The sequence below is a fragment of the Scylla paramamosain genome, chromosome 20 (assembly GCF_035594125.1).
Source record: "Scylla paramamosain isolate STU-SP2022 chromosome 20, ASM3559412v1, whole genome shotgun sequence".
Lineage (NCBI taxonomy): Eukaryota > Metazoa > Arthropoda > Malacostraca > Decapoda > Portunidae > Scylla > Scylla paramamosain.
In genome coordinates this window covers 17,346,495-17,363,630 of record NC_087170.1, presented here as the reverse complement: position 1 = coordinate 17,363,630, position 17,136 = coordinate 17,346,495, and the positions used below count along the sequence as shown (strand labels likewise).

The 17,136-nt window shown below is 42.4% G+C and overlaps 2 protein-coding genes across 8 annotated transcripts in view; both read left to right on the top strand.

Annotated features, from left to right (window-relative positions):
• The first annotated feature begins 584 nt into the window (after positions 1–584).
• On the top strand, positions 585–10,093 carry LOC135110510 (dynein axonemal assembly factor 4-like). 2 transcript variants are annotated; one of them, XM_064022887.1, is made up of 9 exons: positions 585–719; positions 3,246–3,525; positions 3,989–4,220; positions 4,322–4,573; positions 4,736–4,881; positions 5,339–5,554; positions 6,062–6,156; positions 6,392–6,545; positions 6,678–10,093. In XM_064022887.1, exons 2-9 carry the CDS (start codon positions 3,403–3,405, stop codon positions 6,948–6,950), a joined length of 1,491 nt encoding a protein of 496 aa, XP_063878957.1. In that variant the 5' UTR covers positions 585–719; positions 3,246–3,402; the 3' UTR covers positions 6,951–10,093. The 2 variants fall into 2 exon arrangements, with proteins under 2 accessions (XP_063878957.1, XP_063878958.1); XM_064022888.1 differs by lacking the exon at positions 585–719 and adding an exon at positions 1,071–1,141.
• Positions 10,094–10,759: 666 nt separating this feature from the next.
• LOC135110512 (8-oxo-dGDP phosphatase NUDT18-like) overlaps positions 10,760–17,136 on the top strand; it is a 22,032-nt gene continuing 15,655 nt past the window's right edge. For 2 of the 6 annotated variants that reach the window (XM_064022898.1, XM_064022897.1), the window contains exon 1: positions 11,445–12,136. In XM_064022898.1, the coding sequence (XP_063878968.1) occupies positions 12,031–12,136 (106 nt within the window). In that variant the 5' untranslated portion in view covers positions 11,445–12,030. Of the gene's footprint in view, positions 10,900–11,444; positions 12,137–17,136 lie in introns of those variants that run through there. The other 4 variants (XM_064022900.1, XM_064022899.1, XM_064022902.1 and 1 more) reach the window with 3 other exon arrangements.

Below are 17,136 nucleotides of genomic sequence, written 5' to 3'. Positions count from 1 at the left end.
TTTTTTACGCAAATGTTGACATACCCTATTCATGATGATAGAAATTAGCAGAGCTGAACTTTAATAAATTGTACAAAAAAAAAAAAAAAATCAATTCCTTTGTTTTCCTAGGTGCTCTTGAAAACACTAAGAGGGCGTACCACCATTCTTTCAGTGTTATCCTGTCTCTCATTATATAATGATCATATCCTTTCCTTCGCGCGTTCGAGCGATACAAAGTCGCCTGAGTGAAAAGGTTCCACGCGACCTGTCGCGGGATAAACGACTCTCCCGCGCAGTTCGAACGCTTGTGTGAAAACCCAACTAACGAAAATAATTAAGAAGCTATAGGAAGCCACTTCCCACAGACAAACACCAAAACGCCCGTGTGAAAGCTGAAAGGGCTTCAATAAATGCTACTACGTAGTGGCTGGTCGGCTGTGGGCGGCGGTGTAAGTGTTGGGTGTCTCAACAATATATAATAGGTAACTAACTAATAGATTACTAACTCGAATTTGAATTTGAAATATTTATTACTTGTTTGATACTACATGATCATAAAATCTCTTTCCTTTAGATGTATGCAAATTATTTATTATAGCCTTTTATATACATGTGTGTGTGTGTGTGTGTGTGTGTGTGTGTGTGGAGCGGTCGCCGAGGCAACATTGTAAACAACACAATGGCGGCTAGTGACTCACATCTCGTCCTTCCCTCCAGCCAGATGTCCGTCTTTTCTGGTGAGCCCAAGCTCTTTGCACCTTAAATTATAACCAAAACACGAACACATAAGCTCAGGGAACCAGAAAATAGTTATAAAACCTACGTAGATAGGGAGATAAAGATGGAAATAGCACGTGAAAGTGAAGGAACATTACTCACTTATTAAACAACCATGCAATCTAAGTCATTTAGGAAGTGAGTAAGTGATGTTTTTGGTATTATTGTTTACCTCTAGCATGGTTTTAGAAGGGTAAGGAAGTAATAAAGCTTTGCCAGGGGTAGGAAGAAAGGGGGGCGAGGCCAGAGCCAAGGTCATGGTGGTGGTGGTGGTGGGGAGGCGGGGGAATGGGGGGAGGAGGGAAGTTGTGAGGGGAACCTGTCTGTCTATCTGAGTGTTGGGTCCGAGAGGGTGCAGGAAAGGAGGGGAGGTTAAGTTAGTGTAAGTTTTCATTGTTGTTTCTCCTTGTAACTTTTGTGTGTGTGTGTGTGTGTTTGTGTGTGTGTGTGGTGGGGGCCGGTTATGGGGACGAGGTGGGAGGCTTAGGTATGTTAAGGTTACCAGGTGTTTTACCCATATTGCTAGTTATTTGTTTAAGGATTAGCATCTTCACTATTCACTTGAAATCTTGTTGTGAAGTGGATGAATAATGTTGCTGAGATTGAGTGCAGAAGAGAGAGAGAGAGAGAGAGAGAGAGAGAGAGAGAGAGAGAGAGAGAGAGAGAGAGATGGTAGTAGTGTAATTAAACAGTAAAGGTCAATAAGATCACAAGTAAGAAAGTGTTGTGTGTGTTTTTTTTTTTTTTTTTTTTTGCACCATATGTAGTTGTATTAATAGACTAAAGGATGATTTGCAGGAATGATGAAGAGGAAATAGCAACCTGACTGTGTGAAATTGAAATCAGGGTACATTGCAAGACAGACCAGTCACCAGTACCACTTAAGCATTCAGTGACCTGGCCATAATCATTAGTGATGTATATGTAGGAGTGAGAGCTTGCTTATTTACCTAACCATGGTGGTGTTTGATATTATGAATGGGTAAAAACAGCAAGTGTCTTTGTTCTTCCTCTGCCAACCCAACATATGGTAGTGGAAAGGAACAAGATGTGGACTGAATGAGGTTGCTTCTGTTGCTGTGATGACCTCTTTTTCCTTTTTTATCGAAGAGAATGTTTTAGTGTTCATAATGCTTCCTCTCTTTGCTGTAATAAGAGTCACTTTAGAGAGACAAAATGTGGACTTCTCAAACTGATTGAGGATGCTTCTGTTGTCCTAATGATCCTTTTTTTCCTTTTTTTTAAATTTTATTTATTTATTTATTTTTTTTTTATTTTTTTATCCAAGAGAGTGTTCTATTGTTCCTGATACTTTTCTCTTTGCTGTAATAAGTCACCCTATAGAGATGAGACATGTGGTTCTTAAAATTTTCAGCTGTGAATGAGGATGCTTTTGTTTTTAATGAGCCAGTTTTTATCCAATAAATTGTTCCATTGTTCTGATGCCACCTCTCATTAATGTAATAAGAATCGCCATAGTTTTTTGTGGAGAGGTAACATGTGGATTTCTCAAACTTCTTTTCTGTGAATGAGGATGCTTCTGTCTTGAATGAGCTTTTTTTTCATATCCAAGAGAGTGTCCATTATTCCTGATGCCTCCTCTCCTTGCCTGAGAAGTGTCACCTTCATCACAAAGGCACCATCTGTATGCATGTTGTTTGCTGTGATATCTTTGGTCATTTAAGAGCATAACCAATAACACTTCTCATTCTAACCAAACAAGGATTATCTCTCTCACTTCCTCCCCATGAAGAAAGGCAGGTCTCTTTAAGATTCCAGACTCCATGTTGTTTTCTGCTTCTCACTGCTAATAGATGAGGCATGAGTCAACTTTTAAATGATATTTGGTTTTCCTAGTACAGTGTTATCCTTGGATCACTCTTTAGAGCTTTGAAAATGCCTAGTGTTGATTCTTATGTGACAAGTTACAGTTGTGTTTATAGCAAATACAGGTCATAGTGTTTTGTGTTGTTTTGTAGAGAAATTAGAAGTTGTGAGCTAGGTACCAGACCAAGAAAGTGAAAGTATAATAAGAAAAAGAAAGTGCATAACTGTGATTCTCTCTCTCTCTCTCTCTCTCTCTCTCTCTCTCTCTCTCTCTCTCTCTCTCTCTCTCTCTCTCTCTCTCTCTCTCTCTCTCTCTCTCTCTCTCTCTCTCTCTCTCTCTCCTTGGTTCATATGAAGAAATACACCATATTGTATACTCCACATACATTTGTGTTTCTAGAGACACGTCATTATTTGTACAGAATATTTGCATTACTGTAAGAGGTGCATTTTATTTCCCCTGACTTTATTACAGCAGGGAGAGGAGGTAGTAATAACGAGTATCATGGAAACAGATGCATTGGGGTCACTGACAACCTATCACTTATCAGATGGATGGATGTAGAACAGATTTTGTTTTTGTTTTTATTTTGGTTGGTGTTGCATCATACTCCCACAGCTGCACATTTTATATGAAAGTCATACATGCTGCTTTCCAGATGTGTGTGCCATGTTCCTTGCATTTGGGTAAAGCAGTTGGTGGTCTTCTGATCAGCCAACTGCTCAGTTTGGACTCCCAGCCTGCAGCTCCATACCCCTACTACCCCCACTCTCTCCCATCTAAGAGCTTAAGTACAGCAATTCTCACCCTTCACAATGCCCATCTGTGTCTCGGACTACACTTGGCGGCAGACGCTGGAGAGAGTGATTCTGACCCTCAACCTGCACCACACTAGCCCCAAGAAGGTGGATGTGGTGACTACCAGCTCCTACCTGAAGGTCAGTTTCTCTGGTTACTTGTTTTATGTGGTGGATCCTTATAACAACCTGTGTTTATAGTCTAGATGTTCTTGCTGCAGTTGCTATCATTGAATGAGGGATGTATGAGGTAATGAAGTGTTTGTGTTTGAGATTGATTATGGTTTTGATGCAACAAACTTGTACTCTTCTGAATTATCTAAGTCTATTTGGTACTTCTTCCCTTAATTACCAATCAATCAAAGACATCTTAACTTGTTCTACAGCCACCTCCAACTGGGTAGAAATGCAAAATCTATTACTTTTTATTTTCCTTCTTTCTTGTAAATGCCTATAAAGATTTCATACATTACTTCTGGTACATTCATTGTTTTGTATTGCAGTGTTTGTTTTAGAAATTCTTTTGTGATGTGGTTGATTGCATTCAAGTTTCTTAGAATCTTTACGGTGTCTGGTTGTGATGAGAATTCATTCTGTACTTTAGGTGAGCTTCCTGCCCTACATGTGTGAAGTGTTCCTGTGCCACATGATCAAAGTGGACCAGAGCTCAGCATGCATCCTGAAAGGCTGCCTGGAGCTCACCCTCATGAAGGCTGTGCCACAGATGTGGAAGGAGGTGGGCCTGAAGCTCACCAAGAAGGAGATGGACCACAAGAGGCAGGAGGCAATAAAAGACATGGAGGAGGAGGAGAAAAGGAAGGCCAGCAAAAGAAAGGGTAAGCATACATATTTTATTTTATTTATTTAGTATCTTTTTGCAGTAAGTCTAATGTAATGTGATTTTCCAATTCTTATTTCATGATTAACCACATTACAGAGGAATGCATCAAAAGAGAGAGGTTTGCTGTGTCGCAGCAAATTGAAGTGGATGACCAGATGAGAGCAGAACGCAGCAGGATGGTGGAAAAGGAAAAGGCTGAGTTTTTCAAGGCAGGAAGCCCTCAGGAAGGGAACAAACACCTATCAGGAACACCTCCCACTCAGAACATGGCCACTGAACAGCCAGGGAACCATAACAAATCTGAGGCTGGCAAGCTGTCACCTGAGGAACACAACACTGAGTGTCTGAGTAAGTGCCACAGTCCTTCCTGTTTCAAAACTGTGCAAGAACTAAAGTGTGTTGTTAATGGCAGCCAACCCTGTATTTTAATGCTATCACACTGGGTACCTTATCTTCCATGCTTGCTTACCCTCCCCAGTGCAGGTAAATTATTCTGTTGCCACTCCACAGAAGAAGACCATGACAGGCAGACACTGAGGGGTCGGGCAAGCAGCACATGTTCTGAGGAGGGCACGGAGGCCACCCAGGAAGCTGACTATGACGGTGATGGAGAAGACAGCATCTACTACTCCTCCACTGAGAACCTCCACCGTGCGGTGAGTGGGTGAGCTAGGGAGAGGCAGGCTGAGTGCTCCTCTGCCTCACAGCCACACTGCCTTGTGACTGTATAATAGAAAAGAGGGAAAGAATGGTATATGTAGCTTAATGACTTGATATCTCAGGTATTTAGTAATGTATTGGATGTTACACAGCAAAGAACTCATGGGTTTAACAAATTGTTGTATTATTTTATTTTTATCCATTATCTTACCATCCTCATTTCAGTGGAGAGAAACTAAATTTTTACCACATGAATGAATTCCCACAGAAATCTGTTTTCCCTTTATTTATATCATAGAAATAACATAGAATGAATAACAGTGAATTCCTTATCATTCTATAATGACTTATCTACTGTTAGTGTTCTGAGATCCCTTGGCTTTTCTTAACACTGCCCTGCATGCCTTATGACTGCTGTCTGTGTGAGGAATCATCATCCAGAACACACCACAGGATGGCAGCACACAGCGGGACAAAGTGGAGGCAGCAAACCGCAAGCAGAGGAAGTGGAGTGCCAATCGTAAGGCAGCAGCAAGGGAGAAGGAGAGCAAGAAGAGGAGCATCCCAGCCGTGCCTCCTGTGCGGTGTGGCGGCACTATCAACATGACCCACACTCCTAGAGTCTTCCCCTCACCTGCCAGGGAATCTACACACCCTGAGGAGCAGCAGGTGAGGGCCAAGTACACGTAATATGGGAGGCACCAGATCTTTCTCTCCCTCAGAAGTATGAAGGATGAGTGCCAGATGTTAGGTTGTAAGGTTTCAAGCTTAGTGATTGATGATGATGCTAGGTATGAATTTGATTATGCCAAGGCTCTCCAGATGGTGCACTACCAAACATCAGTGATATAAAGCAAGGGTAAATATAACTTTATGGCAACATTTATTGCTCTTCCACTTGCATCCATAAACAAAATAGTTGGAACACATATTTCTTTATTTTGAAGAGGACTTTTACTTTTAAGGATGCATGTTTTCATTGATTTGTGTAATGAAAGGAAGACAATCTCAAAAAAAAATGTGTAGCTTTTTTTTCTTATATATAGCAACTAACAGGCTGTTGCCTAGACGACTTAATATGTTGAAGCATACCTCTATATTCTAAGGAGTGTGGTAGGCAAAGTGGTTGCTGTTTTGTGATGTTACTGTAGCTGATGTTTATGTGTGTTTGCACAGTGGCTGGAGGCTCAGTCAGCTGCATCACAGGGGCAGCAAGATGCAGGAAGCAGCTCATCACACCTCAATGAGGAGCACTTCAAGAAAAAGGCTGTGTGAGTATCTGCAGTTGTTCAGGGAAGTTATATCTCATATTTACGATGCTTTACTGTATATTTTTATGTGATTAAAAAAAAGCTTCATTCTCCATGTGTAATTTTGTTTTAGCATTAGTCCAGTCTAGAATCTTGTTGCAATTGGTCTTAACAAATCAACTTTTTGAGCTTCATGAGAAAAACTGAAGAACAAGTGAAATTATTAATAGGTGTTCCACCATTGCCCTTCCCTCAGGACTCTGTTTAGCAGCGGTGACTTCCAAGGATGTGCCAATGCCTGCACGGAGGGCCTGAGGCTGAACCCTTCCTCCCCAGCCTTTTACAGCAACCGTGCTGCAGCTCACCTTGCCCTCAGGAACCTCCACCACACTGTGAAGGACTGCTCCAAGGTGATGAACTTAAGCTGTAATAACTCAACGTAGTGTTTACTGTTGCTTTGTGGAAAAATGTTGGCATTATCATTAATTCAAAAGAACACTTTCAAGGGGACTAATATAGGAAATTTGCATGTCTTTCTTCAGGCACTGGAGCTCCTCACCCCACCCACCCAAGACAACACCAACTCTCGCCTCTTGTGCCACATTCGGCGAGGCACAGCTCTAGTCCATCTGTCCTTGCTGTCTGAGGGCTTGGCAGACTACCAGGCAGCACTGCAGCTCAGCCCTGAAAACAAAGCACTGAGGAAGGATGCAGAGAGAATTCAGAACATGTTGATGGCTTCCACAGACTCTAACGAAGACAGTGGCTGTGAGGCAGGAGGGGAGAGAGGTAGAAGCATCTCCAACAGTCCCTAGTATGGCTGAGGCAGGTTCTTCTCTTATTAACTATGCAGGGGAGAAGGGATTGTGTTATACTGATAGTGTGGGAATGTGTGTGTTGAGGTAAAGATCTCAAGCTGGAGTGGGGATGTTTTATTGTGTGTGGAGTTTTTTGTATTAGGATTCTCTTTTACATTCTTTTACTACCACCATCTGTTCATTGTACATCATATCCACTTCTCATGTAACTCACTTTTAAGTCTCACTTAGTGCAGTTGTTTTTATATTTGGTCTCATTTTTTTTTTTTTTTTTTTTTTTGTCTTCATCCTCCTCTGTTTCTCTCATCATACACCAGAGGTCCAACATTGTTTCTCCCCCACACAACCAATTCTTTTGTCCCACTTTCCATGCCTCCAATATTGCACATGAATGAACCAAGATGAACAGACGTGGACCTTGTCCAATCTTTCCATGATATCTACAATTAATAGTTCTTTATGATACTTCTTTCATCATCAGAGCCTTTGCTGGTACCTCGCCATTGGTAATTGTTGGACCACTAGTTTCTTTGTCTAGCAGGACTGTTTATTGATCAGCAGTAGGCTCCTCCTTTACACTGCAGGACTGGTCATAGCCACTTCTGTTGTCATTTCAGAGCTAACATACATCATAACAGGAATGAGCATCAGCTGTCATTCCTTCTTATACTGGTTTGAGAGGACTGTCACTCCCCAGTCACTTGAATGAAGATGGTGAGGTGTGGAATGCTCACTTCTTCAGATGCATTCTTGGTGTTAATACAGTCACCCTCCTAAGTGATGTGTTGTCAGTCATTTGTCCAGTATTATATGTAAGTAATGAATAAGCAATCTCAGGCTTCACATCTGAAATGGGCACAATTCTTAGGTTACTAATTATCTCATGAGTTCTTTGTTAATCTACTGAGAACCTCTATTATGCTAAATCATTGAAGGCTGTAAATGTTCTGTAAGATGTAGTATTGTCAGGGAGAAGAATAATTGCATCTGGAATGTGACAGATTTCCGGTTTTATTATGAATTTCTAATGTTTAGAAATAGTGTTGAAAATGGAAATCATAATGCAGAGCTTTCTGCAGCCATTCACACCTGAGACACTTCCCTTGCTTCACTGTGTGCATATTTCACAGATAATAATGGTAAGTGAGAGACGGTTGTGTTCAGTGTTTTTTTACACTGATGAACAAAGGCTGATATAAAGGGAAGTTTTTCCAAAAATTTTCTTTTGAGCATTGATAAGTGAGCAATGTAATAATGTGGACAAAAGAAGAATGAATAATCTTGTGATAAGTGACTCGTTGCCTCGTGTGGTTTTCCCTGACGTAGTTTTTGTATGTTTATAATGTAGGTTAAGATAATCTACCTCGTAGCTTTTGTACTCCAGACAAGAACCGCATGCTCAGTAGTCAGGAAGGTTGTCCCTGCTGCAAGTGGAGGCTCCTGGCAGCCATAGGAAGCATCGAGGGTTCTCTCTGGTCCAAGCAAGCATTATGAGGTTCTCTATGCCAAGACAGAGTGTGTGCCTATGTGCTAGTCTGTCCCCCACATGTTATTGTATTCTCAGCATTATTTACAGGGTAACTTATAAATGAAAATGTGTTAAAAGTCTATGTATACAAGAGAGCAGTGACTTCTGTTGTGTATATCAAATGTCTCGAATCAGCTTATCTTCTTTGTTGCTGTGATTCTGCTCTCCTTGAGATTAGTGCTTGGTAGTGCTGCAAAGTTTTGTGCCATGTGAATGCAGCTTTAGAATACATAGCTTCAAATTGTACTATTATGGAGTGTGTATTAAAGACATTGCACACACACACACACACACACACACACACACACACACACACACACACACACACACAACAACAAAGAATACATCACAGCCATTAATTCAGTATCACAGTCATCATCATCATCAGTAAAATAGTACCCTTATTGAGTGCTTATAAATCATGTGTATATATCCAAGTATATAATATATGCATATCTACTGGTGTAGCTGAGTGGCCTGATCTAAGTGTGGCAGCCTTCCAGAGCCCAGGCCCTGCTTCACACCAGATGCACATGTGACAGTGTTGCAGTTTTTTAAATATATCCCAGCCATCCAGAAGTGAATGTTCTGTATGATATTCTGAGTTGTTCTTGTTCTTCCCTCAGTACATGATAAAGACTTAATGAAATATATGATTAAACTGCAAAGAAAGTGAATGACAGAAGACAATGGACAGGGAAAGCCTTCATGCCTATCTTGTGATATATTGTCTTAGTAAGAGATGTTGATCACTCTAGTTTCATGCACTCATACACCAGAACAAACTCTGTTACAGTGTGTATACATTTTTTGTCAGTTTTATTGTTTAAAATTTTTAAGTTGTACTATATTTAGAACACCTTTTCTTGTTATCAGCTAGCAAAAATTAACAACGTGTGCTTTAATGTGCTGCAGTATGTTATCACTAACAAGTTTTTAACAGCAGTGATTTAATGAAGCTCAACATACTTAAATCAATGCTATTTATTGTATTCTGAAAATGTCGGGTGTGTATGGTTTCCAGTGTTCAGTATGTGGTGAATTATATTTTTTTATTCCCATGAAGCATAGCTCCCACCTTTCATTGTACTTAGTTAATCAGTGTATGAATAAGTGAAGGTCATTATTTGCAGATCAGAAAATAGATCACAAGCTTATGCTTTGTGGCCCTGAAGAGGCACCACACATGATGGTAGTGCACCACTTGGGAGTGACTCCTGGCTGCCTTCATCCTGTGGTGCGGCAGTCCTTGAGTGTCAGTGATCCCAACGCTTTCAGAGCAATGGTAATGAAACTCATGATGGGTTGTGATGTTTGCATGAAGCTGCAGTTTTAAGAGAATTTGATGCACATATTGTGCAAGGAAAGATACACAGCTGTTGTTGGTATCAGTTTATTGTTTTATATAAAAAAAGATTTTAAAATGTATATAGTATTAGGACATATTGGTCTCCATTTGAAAGTATCACACAGATTTTAACTTTTATGCACCTGATAATCAACCACTATTTCATTGCCTTCAAAACAAATTATGGAAATCACATAAATAGGTGAATGCTGTGAACATGTGCAGTGCAGTATTATGGTAATTAAAGCTTTACTTCAGCATGAATACTTATTTCAATTAATTTAAAGAATCCTAAGCATTAGGTATTTAAACAAGGCAAAAGCTATGACAAATCTCAATAATGATCACTCAAATGGCAACACATATTACAAAAATATATGGGTTCATAAAAAACCACAGCACTGGCAACTATGACCAGAAGAGGACATTGAGGGCCATGCACACACAAGCTGCTGCCACCCAGGGGCTCTTCCGCTCCCCAATGCGAGCCATCTTCCAGAAGGTTCCAATGGGTCTGCAATGGAAGCACACAAAACCATGAAAATCAGGTACATCCCTTTATTTTTATTTATTTTTCTGTAAGAGATGATTGGCCAAAGACTATCAAATATGAAGAGAAGTGCAATAGTCAATTTAGTTATTGTAATACTCAGATATTCTCACCTCCATTTAATTCAAGTTGTAGAGGTGAAAAATGGTAGGCCATCACTACACATATGATCATTACGTTACAAAATAATCCTTTGCCTTAGCTTAAACATAAGCATCCTAGTCTTTCCACTGAACTCTAAAAAGACTAAATTCACACCAGTAAAACAGTCAGACAAGAAATAGGAGTAGTTTATTAAGTAATGGTGTTATGGCTTGATATGGCAGCTTCACCATGTTAACTGATTCTTACCCTGTCTTTTGCCGGTCAAGCAATGACGGAGCAAAGGAGCGGATGTATGTGCAGGTGCAGATGAGCAGCAGCACCACACACAGCAGACTCTCAAAGTTGAAGAGTGCCGACTGGGAGGGAGAGAAAGACCTTGGCTGAGAAATTTAACACAAGGGTAACTTCAAATAAAGTAAGTGGACAATGAATTATTTGTACTGTCACAATTACATAGGAGACTTGACTGCTTCATTAATTAATAGGGAATATACATTTCTGAGGCTGGCAAACTTTGGAAATATGTAGGGTATTACCTCTTAAGAGCATTTAAGATACTGTATGTGTCTTGTAAGCTTCACAGTGGCACATTTATGGTGTGGGTAGTGCTGTGTTGGTGAGAATGTGGAACACTGAATTAAATCTGGCTTAGTTGTCCTTTAATATTCATCTCATTTAAATACTATCCACTATTACTGTACACTACATATATTGATTCTAATTTGTATGTAGCAATGCACCATTCCTTATTGTCAAGTATATTTCATGATTCTGCTCATTTTCACTGTTAAGCTTGGCTGATCTGAGTTGATCTACTATTGTGGTCCGAGTTGGCATTGGTACGAATTGGATGTGAACCCTTCACAGCCTATCCCTTACCACATCCCAGCCCAGCCCACGCTTTGGCTTTCCCGGTATTCTCTCTTATATTGTACCACGCTGTCCCCAGTACTAAAAAAAATATGATGTTTAAAGTACCATGGTGGTGCGGCAGGGATGAAGGTGGCGGCGTGGTGCGAGACAGTTGCGTTGTGTTTCTAGACCCGGCCAGCTGATGACAACACAACACTGGGTGGTGGTGGTGGTGGTATCGCGGCAGGATCAGCCTTGGCAACGGCTCCTCCCTCACGCTGTCTTTTGTACGGTTTACAACAATGACGAACCACGAAATAAAATAATAAATTAAAACATAAAATCGCAATATATATAAAAAAAAATGTAAAAATAATGTTAAAATCCCAATAACAAAATAAAATCCGGCATCCATTCTGTTGGCAACAATGACATATCCGAGAGCAACACCAGGAAATAAACTACTAAATCAAAACATAAAATCGGAATATAAAAAAAAAAGTGTACAAATACAGTACTAAAACTAAATAGAAAAAATTTGGCAGGTAAATGGTTGTATCCCTTCATTGGTAACAGTGTCACCTGCAGCAGCTGATCGGCAGCTCTTTTCCGTAACTCAGTGTTGAGGTAGACATTGTTGAGAGGGGAGTGAGCGAGCCGGTCCTCCAGGATTCTCAAGTTCACGCGAATAAGGATGGATTCCATAGAGGGAAACATAAGATTGCTCCTGCAGGGGAAGGAAGTAGAGGAGTCCCAAGACTTCTGTGACTTCACGCTGCAGGATCAGAACGAGGTGACAGGTAGGAAGGAAGGAAGGAAAGGGTGAGAGAAGGAATGCTGGTAGGAGAAGGAAGGAAGGAAATGAGTAACATAGGAATGAAGGAGAGGCACAGGAATTTTCGTGCCCAGGTGAAGGAGTGAAGGAAGGAAGGAGAGGGAGAAAAAATGTTTATCAAGTGAAGGAAGGCAAGAGAGGTGACAGGTAGGGATGAAAGGAGGAAAGGAGAGAGGCAGAAATGAGGGAAGGATGGACAGGGTGAGAAGAATGCTAGTGAAGGAGTAAAGGGAAAGGAGAAATGTAGAGAAGGAAGGACGAGAGAAATTTAGGAAAAAAAGAAAAGAGGCAGAGAGGTGAAGGAACGAAGGAAGGAAGGGAGCAATGTAAGAAGGAAATTTACTCTCTCTCTCTCTCTCTCTCTCTCTCTCTCTCTCTCTCTCTCTCTCTCTCTCTCTCTCTCTCTCTCTCTCTCTCTCTCTCCACGCCCATCCAGTCAGGCAGTCATTCAGCCAGTCAGTCAATCGATAAATAGCATAATAAGCAAAATAAATCAATAGATAACAGAGTGGAGTTGCTTACAAAGCATCAACACATTCTTGTCTCAGAGGAAAAGGAAGGAATGAAAGAAAAAGAAAAGATGCAGAGAATTACAGTAAAAAGTGTGTTAGGTTTAGAGAGAGAGAGAGAATAATGTGTTTACCTCTCTCTCTCTCTCTCTCTCTCTCTCTCTCTCTCTCTCTCTCTCTCTCTCTCTCTCTCTCTCTCTCTCACTCTCTCTCTCTCATACAACAATACATTACTATAACATCAGTCATCTTCCTGTCTTCCTTATAAATATATACAACTTTATATTATATGCTATTTAATTTCCTTCGTGTCACTTATTGTATTAAACCTTCCTTCATTTTTATATCAGCGGAAACATGCATGGCACCTATTGATTCGAGTGTGTGTGTGTGTGTGTGTGCGTGTGTGTGTGTGCGTGGTCACTAGAGTAAAAGTACACACGAGGGGAAGGGTTTGGAGGAATGGGGGGTGGGGGGGGCGGGGAAGTGCGTCCAGTAAGTACCGTTAGCACCTGTGAGGGAGGGAGGGGAAGAGGGGAGAGGTGGGGAGGAGGAAAAGAGAGGAGGGGAAGGCAGAGGCACGACCTAGTGGTGGCCTAAACCTCCTCCTCCTCCTCCTCCTCCTTCTCTCTCTCATCCCCACTCTTCCCTTCTCCATCCCTCCTTCTTCCCCTCTTCCTACTCATCTCCTCCTTCCCACTGTCAATAGAGAGAGAGAGAGGAGAGAGAGAGAGAGAGAGAGAGAGAGAGAGAGAGAGAGAGAGAGAGAGAGAGAGAGAGATTGACCTGAGATTAAACTTAGCGCCCTCTTATTTGTAAGATTTCAAAGATATACCATTTTTGGCTGTGAGAGAGAGAGGAGAGAGAGAGAGAGAGAGAGAGAGAGAGAGAGAGAGGAGAGAGAGAGAGGAGAGAGAGAGAGAGAGAGAGAGAGAGAGAGAGAGACGTAGCTCCCATTCATTCACAGGATGGCAACACGAGGTGATTGAAAACTCCTCCTCCTCCTCCTCCTCCTCCTCCTCCTCCTCCTCCTCCTCCTCCTCCTCCTCCTCCTCCTCCTCCTCCTCCTCCTCCTCCTCCTCCTCCTCCTCTTCCCTCAACAAGGTATACAACCCCAACTATAGCAGCATTACCAATCTCCCTCCTCCCCCCCTTCCTCTAACCTCCTCCTCCTCCTCCTCCTCCTCCTCCCACTCCGTTCCTCTCTGTACTGAATAACCGTCGACTTCCAGAGAGAGAGAGAGAGAGAGAGAGAGAGAGAGAGAGAGAGAGAGAGAGAGAGAGAGAGAGAGAGAGAGAGAGAGCAAATAACATTCTTTTCTTTAGATGTGTTTATTGTTTTTATTTTTTTATCTTGGCTTTATTTTTTGTCTTGACCACTTTGCTGACCTCTACTGAGAGAAAACGGAGTCAGGGTGTTTGCTTCTTCTTCTTCTTCTTTTTCTTCTTCTTCTTCTTCTTCTTCTTCTTCTTCTTCTTCTTCTTCTTCTTCTTCTCTTGTTTCATCTATTTTTTTCTTTTATATAGATATTAAGAAGTTGTTGTTGTTGTTGTTGTTGTTGTTGTTGTTATTGTCATTAGTGGTAGTGGTGGTGGTGGTGAGATGACATCAATAATTATTCATATATTTACTGGTTTATTTATCTATCTATTTTCTTCCTCACATACCTTCCATTCTTTACCTCAGAGGGTGTGGCGCTGACCATTTTTGGCGTCTTGTAGCAAGGACACACACACACACACACACACACACACACACACACACACACACACACACACACACACACACACACACACAGGCGGTCAGGATTGCTAGCCTTTTCTCGCCTGCGTGGTTGGTTGCAAGGTCGCAGCTTCTTGCCTTACGCTCGGAGCTTATTCACTGCCAAGAGCCGGGTGTAGTGATCCAGTTCTTGTTCACTGCTAGATCAGAACATGCAGAGTGGAAGAAGATTCACTTTGTCATAGTTCCTTCAAGTTTGTCACCTTTCCCCCGAGTACTGCGTGAAAGAAAACCCAGTTTGTCACCTTTTCTTCAAGTTTGTCACCGTTCCTTCCAGTTTGTCGCCTTTCCCCAAGTACTGCGTGAAAGAAGACCTAGTTTATCACATTTCCTTCAAGTTTGTCACCTTCCCCAAATCCTCCGTTCCTTCAGGTGTTGCATGAAGGAACACAAATAAATAAGGGAAGCTGCAAGAAGCCAGCAGACCTACATATACGTGGGAATTCCTGCATGAAACATACCTGCTCATTTCCACTTGTCATCCTCATCCATGGATTAGTCTACTTTTTTAAAACTCCCCAATGACTTAGCGCTAATAACTATTCCATTCATCTACCGCTCTATTTGAGAAACAATTACTTCCCATCTCTCTCTCTCTCTCTCTCTCTCTCTCTCTCTCTCTCTCTCTCTCTCTCTCTCTCTCTCTCTCTCTCTCTCTCTCTCTCTCTCTCTCTCTCTCTCTCTCTCTCTAATTTAACTTCATCAAGCTTGAATTCATTATTTCTTATCCTGTCCTGATTACTGACCCTGAGGATTTGCTTATATCTTCCTTGTTATATCCCCTATACCATTTAAAGGTCTCCTCTTGACTCACGCCTCTCTAAGAACTGTAAAGGAATATTTTTAATCAATTGCATCTTTTTAATCATTCTCCTTTGTACTGATTCTAACACGCCTACATCCCCGTGCAACGTGGTGACCAGAACTGCACAGTATAATCTAAATGACGCCTTATCTTCCTTTATTCGTTCGTTCCTCCCTTCGCGCTGTTGTTATACCAGAGGAAGTGTTGCGTTGACGAATCCCAGCATTCATTCCTTCTCTACCTTCCTTCATTCGTTCCTTCCTTCATGCTGTTATTGGCGCAGTGAAGGAAGCATCTGTTTACGATTCTCTGCGTTCATCCTTCCTGTGCCTTCCTTCCTTCCTTCTTGTTGGCACACCGGAATGAGTGTTCTGTATACCAGTGCTAGCGTTCATCCTCATCTCGAAGTGAACGCAGAGGAGGAATGCAAAGGATTCGAGCCCCGCCCAGACCAGCTCACCTTGAGGCTCTCCTGTGCCTCTCCTAGCCTCCTCCTCCTCCTCCTCCTCCTAGTATCCATCCCATTCTCCTCCTCCTCCTCGTCTCACTCCCTCTATTCCCTTCTCTTCCTCCTCTTGTATCCATCCCATCCTCCTTCCTTCCTTCCTTCTTTCCTTCCTTCCTTCCTTCCTTCCTTCCTTCCTTCCTTCCTTCCTTCCTTATACACTTTCTCCCCGCCTCTCTCTCTCTCTCTCTCTCTCTCTCTCTCTCTCTCTCTCTCTCTCTCTCTCTCTCTCTCTCTCTCTCTCTCTCTCTGTGTGTGTGTGTGTGTGTGTGTGTGTGTGTGTGTGTGTGTGTGTGTGTGTGTGTTCCTGCCTAATCGGTTCATTCATCTGTTTGCTCTCTCTCTCTCTCTCTCTCTCTCTCTCTCTCTCTCTCTCTCTCTCTCTCTCTCTCTCTCTCTCTCTCTCTCTCTCTCTGAAGTCCCCCTTACTAAGTTCTTCCACCTTTCGTCCCTATCCAAACCTTCCTTTCTTTCCTCCTTCCTTCCTTCCCTTCCTTCTTTCCATTCATCCCCTCCTTCTTATCTCCTTTCCTTCCTTCCTTCCTTCCTTCCTTCCTTCCTTCCTTCCTTCCTTCCTTCCCTCCCTCCCTCCCTCCCTCCCTCCCTCCCTCCCTCCCTCCCTCCCTCCCTCCCGCCTTCCTGCCTCCCCTTTCTCCCCTTCCACCCGAGTCACCAGTTCGGGTTGTGCCCACCGCCATGGCATCACTTTCACTTGAACGCCGCCGCCGCTGCTGCTGCTGCTGCTGTTTTGGCGTCACAAGAGGGCGCTGGGGAGGAGTTCGATGAGGGAGAGTAGGAGTAGAAAGAAGAGGAGGAGGAGGAATTGATATTGTTTGTGTTTTATTGCAGTTACTACTACTACTACTACTACTACTACTACTGTTCCTGCCGTCTATTTCTACTCCTCCTCTTCATTCCTTACTTCTTTCCTTCCTTTCTCCTTGCTGCTCTTCGTTTCTTCCTTCCTTCCTCCTCCTCCTCCTCCTCCTCCTCCTCCTCCTCCTCCTCCTCCTCCTCCTCCTCCTCCTCCTCCTCCTCCTCCCCAATTATTTCCATGCAAACACAAGTTGGAGGGAGTGGTGGATGGCGAGGAGCCTTCAGCTGTACTGTCCTGTCTCTCTACCCTGTACTATAGCTAATTTGAAGTGATTACCAAAGTCTAGCAAGAATCTAAAGGTCTGTTGCTGCTTGGCTTTCCTTTTTTATTTCTCCTCCTCCACCTCCTCCTCCTCCTCCTCCTCCTCCTCCTCCTCCTCCTCCTACTACTCCTCCTCCTCCTCCTCCTCCTACTACTACTACGGTCACAACTATCCCTTTCTCCTACCGTCTTCCCTCTCTGCCGTCCTATTTCTTACTACTACTA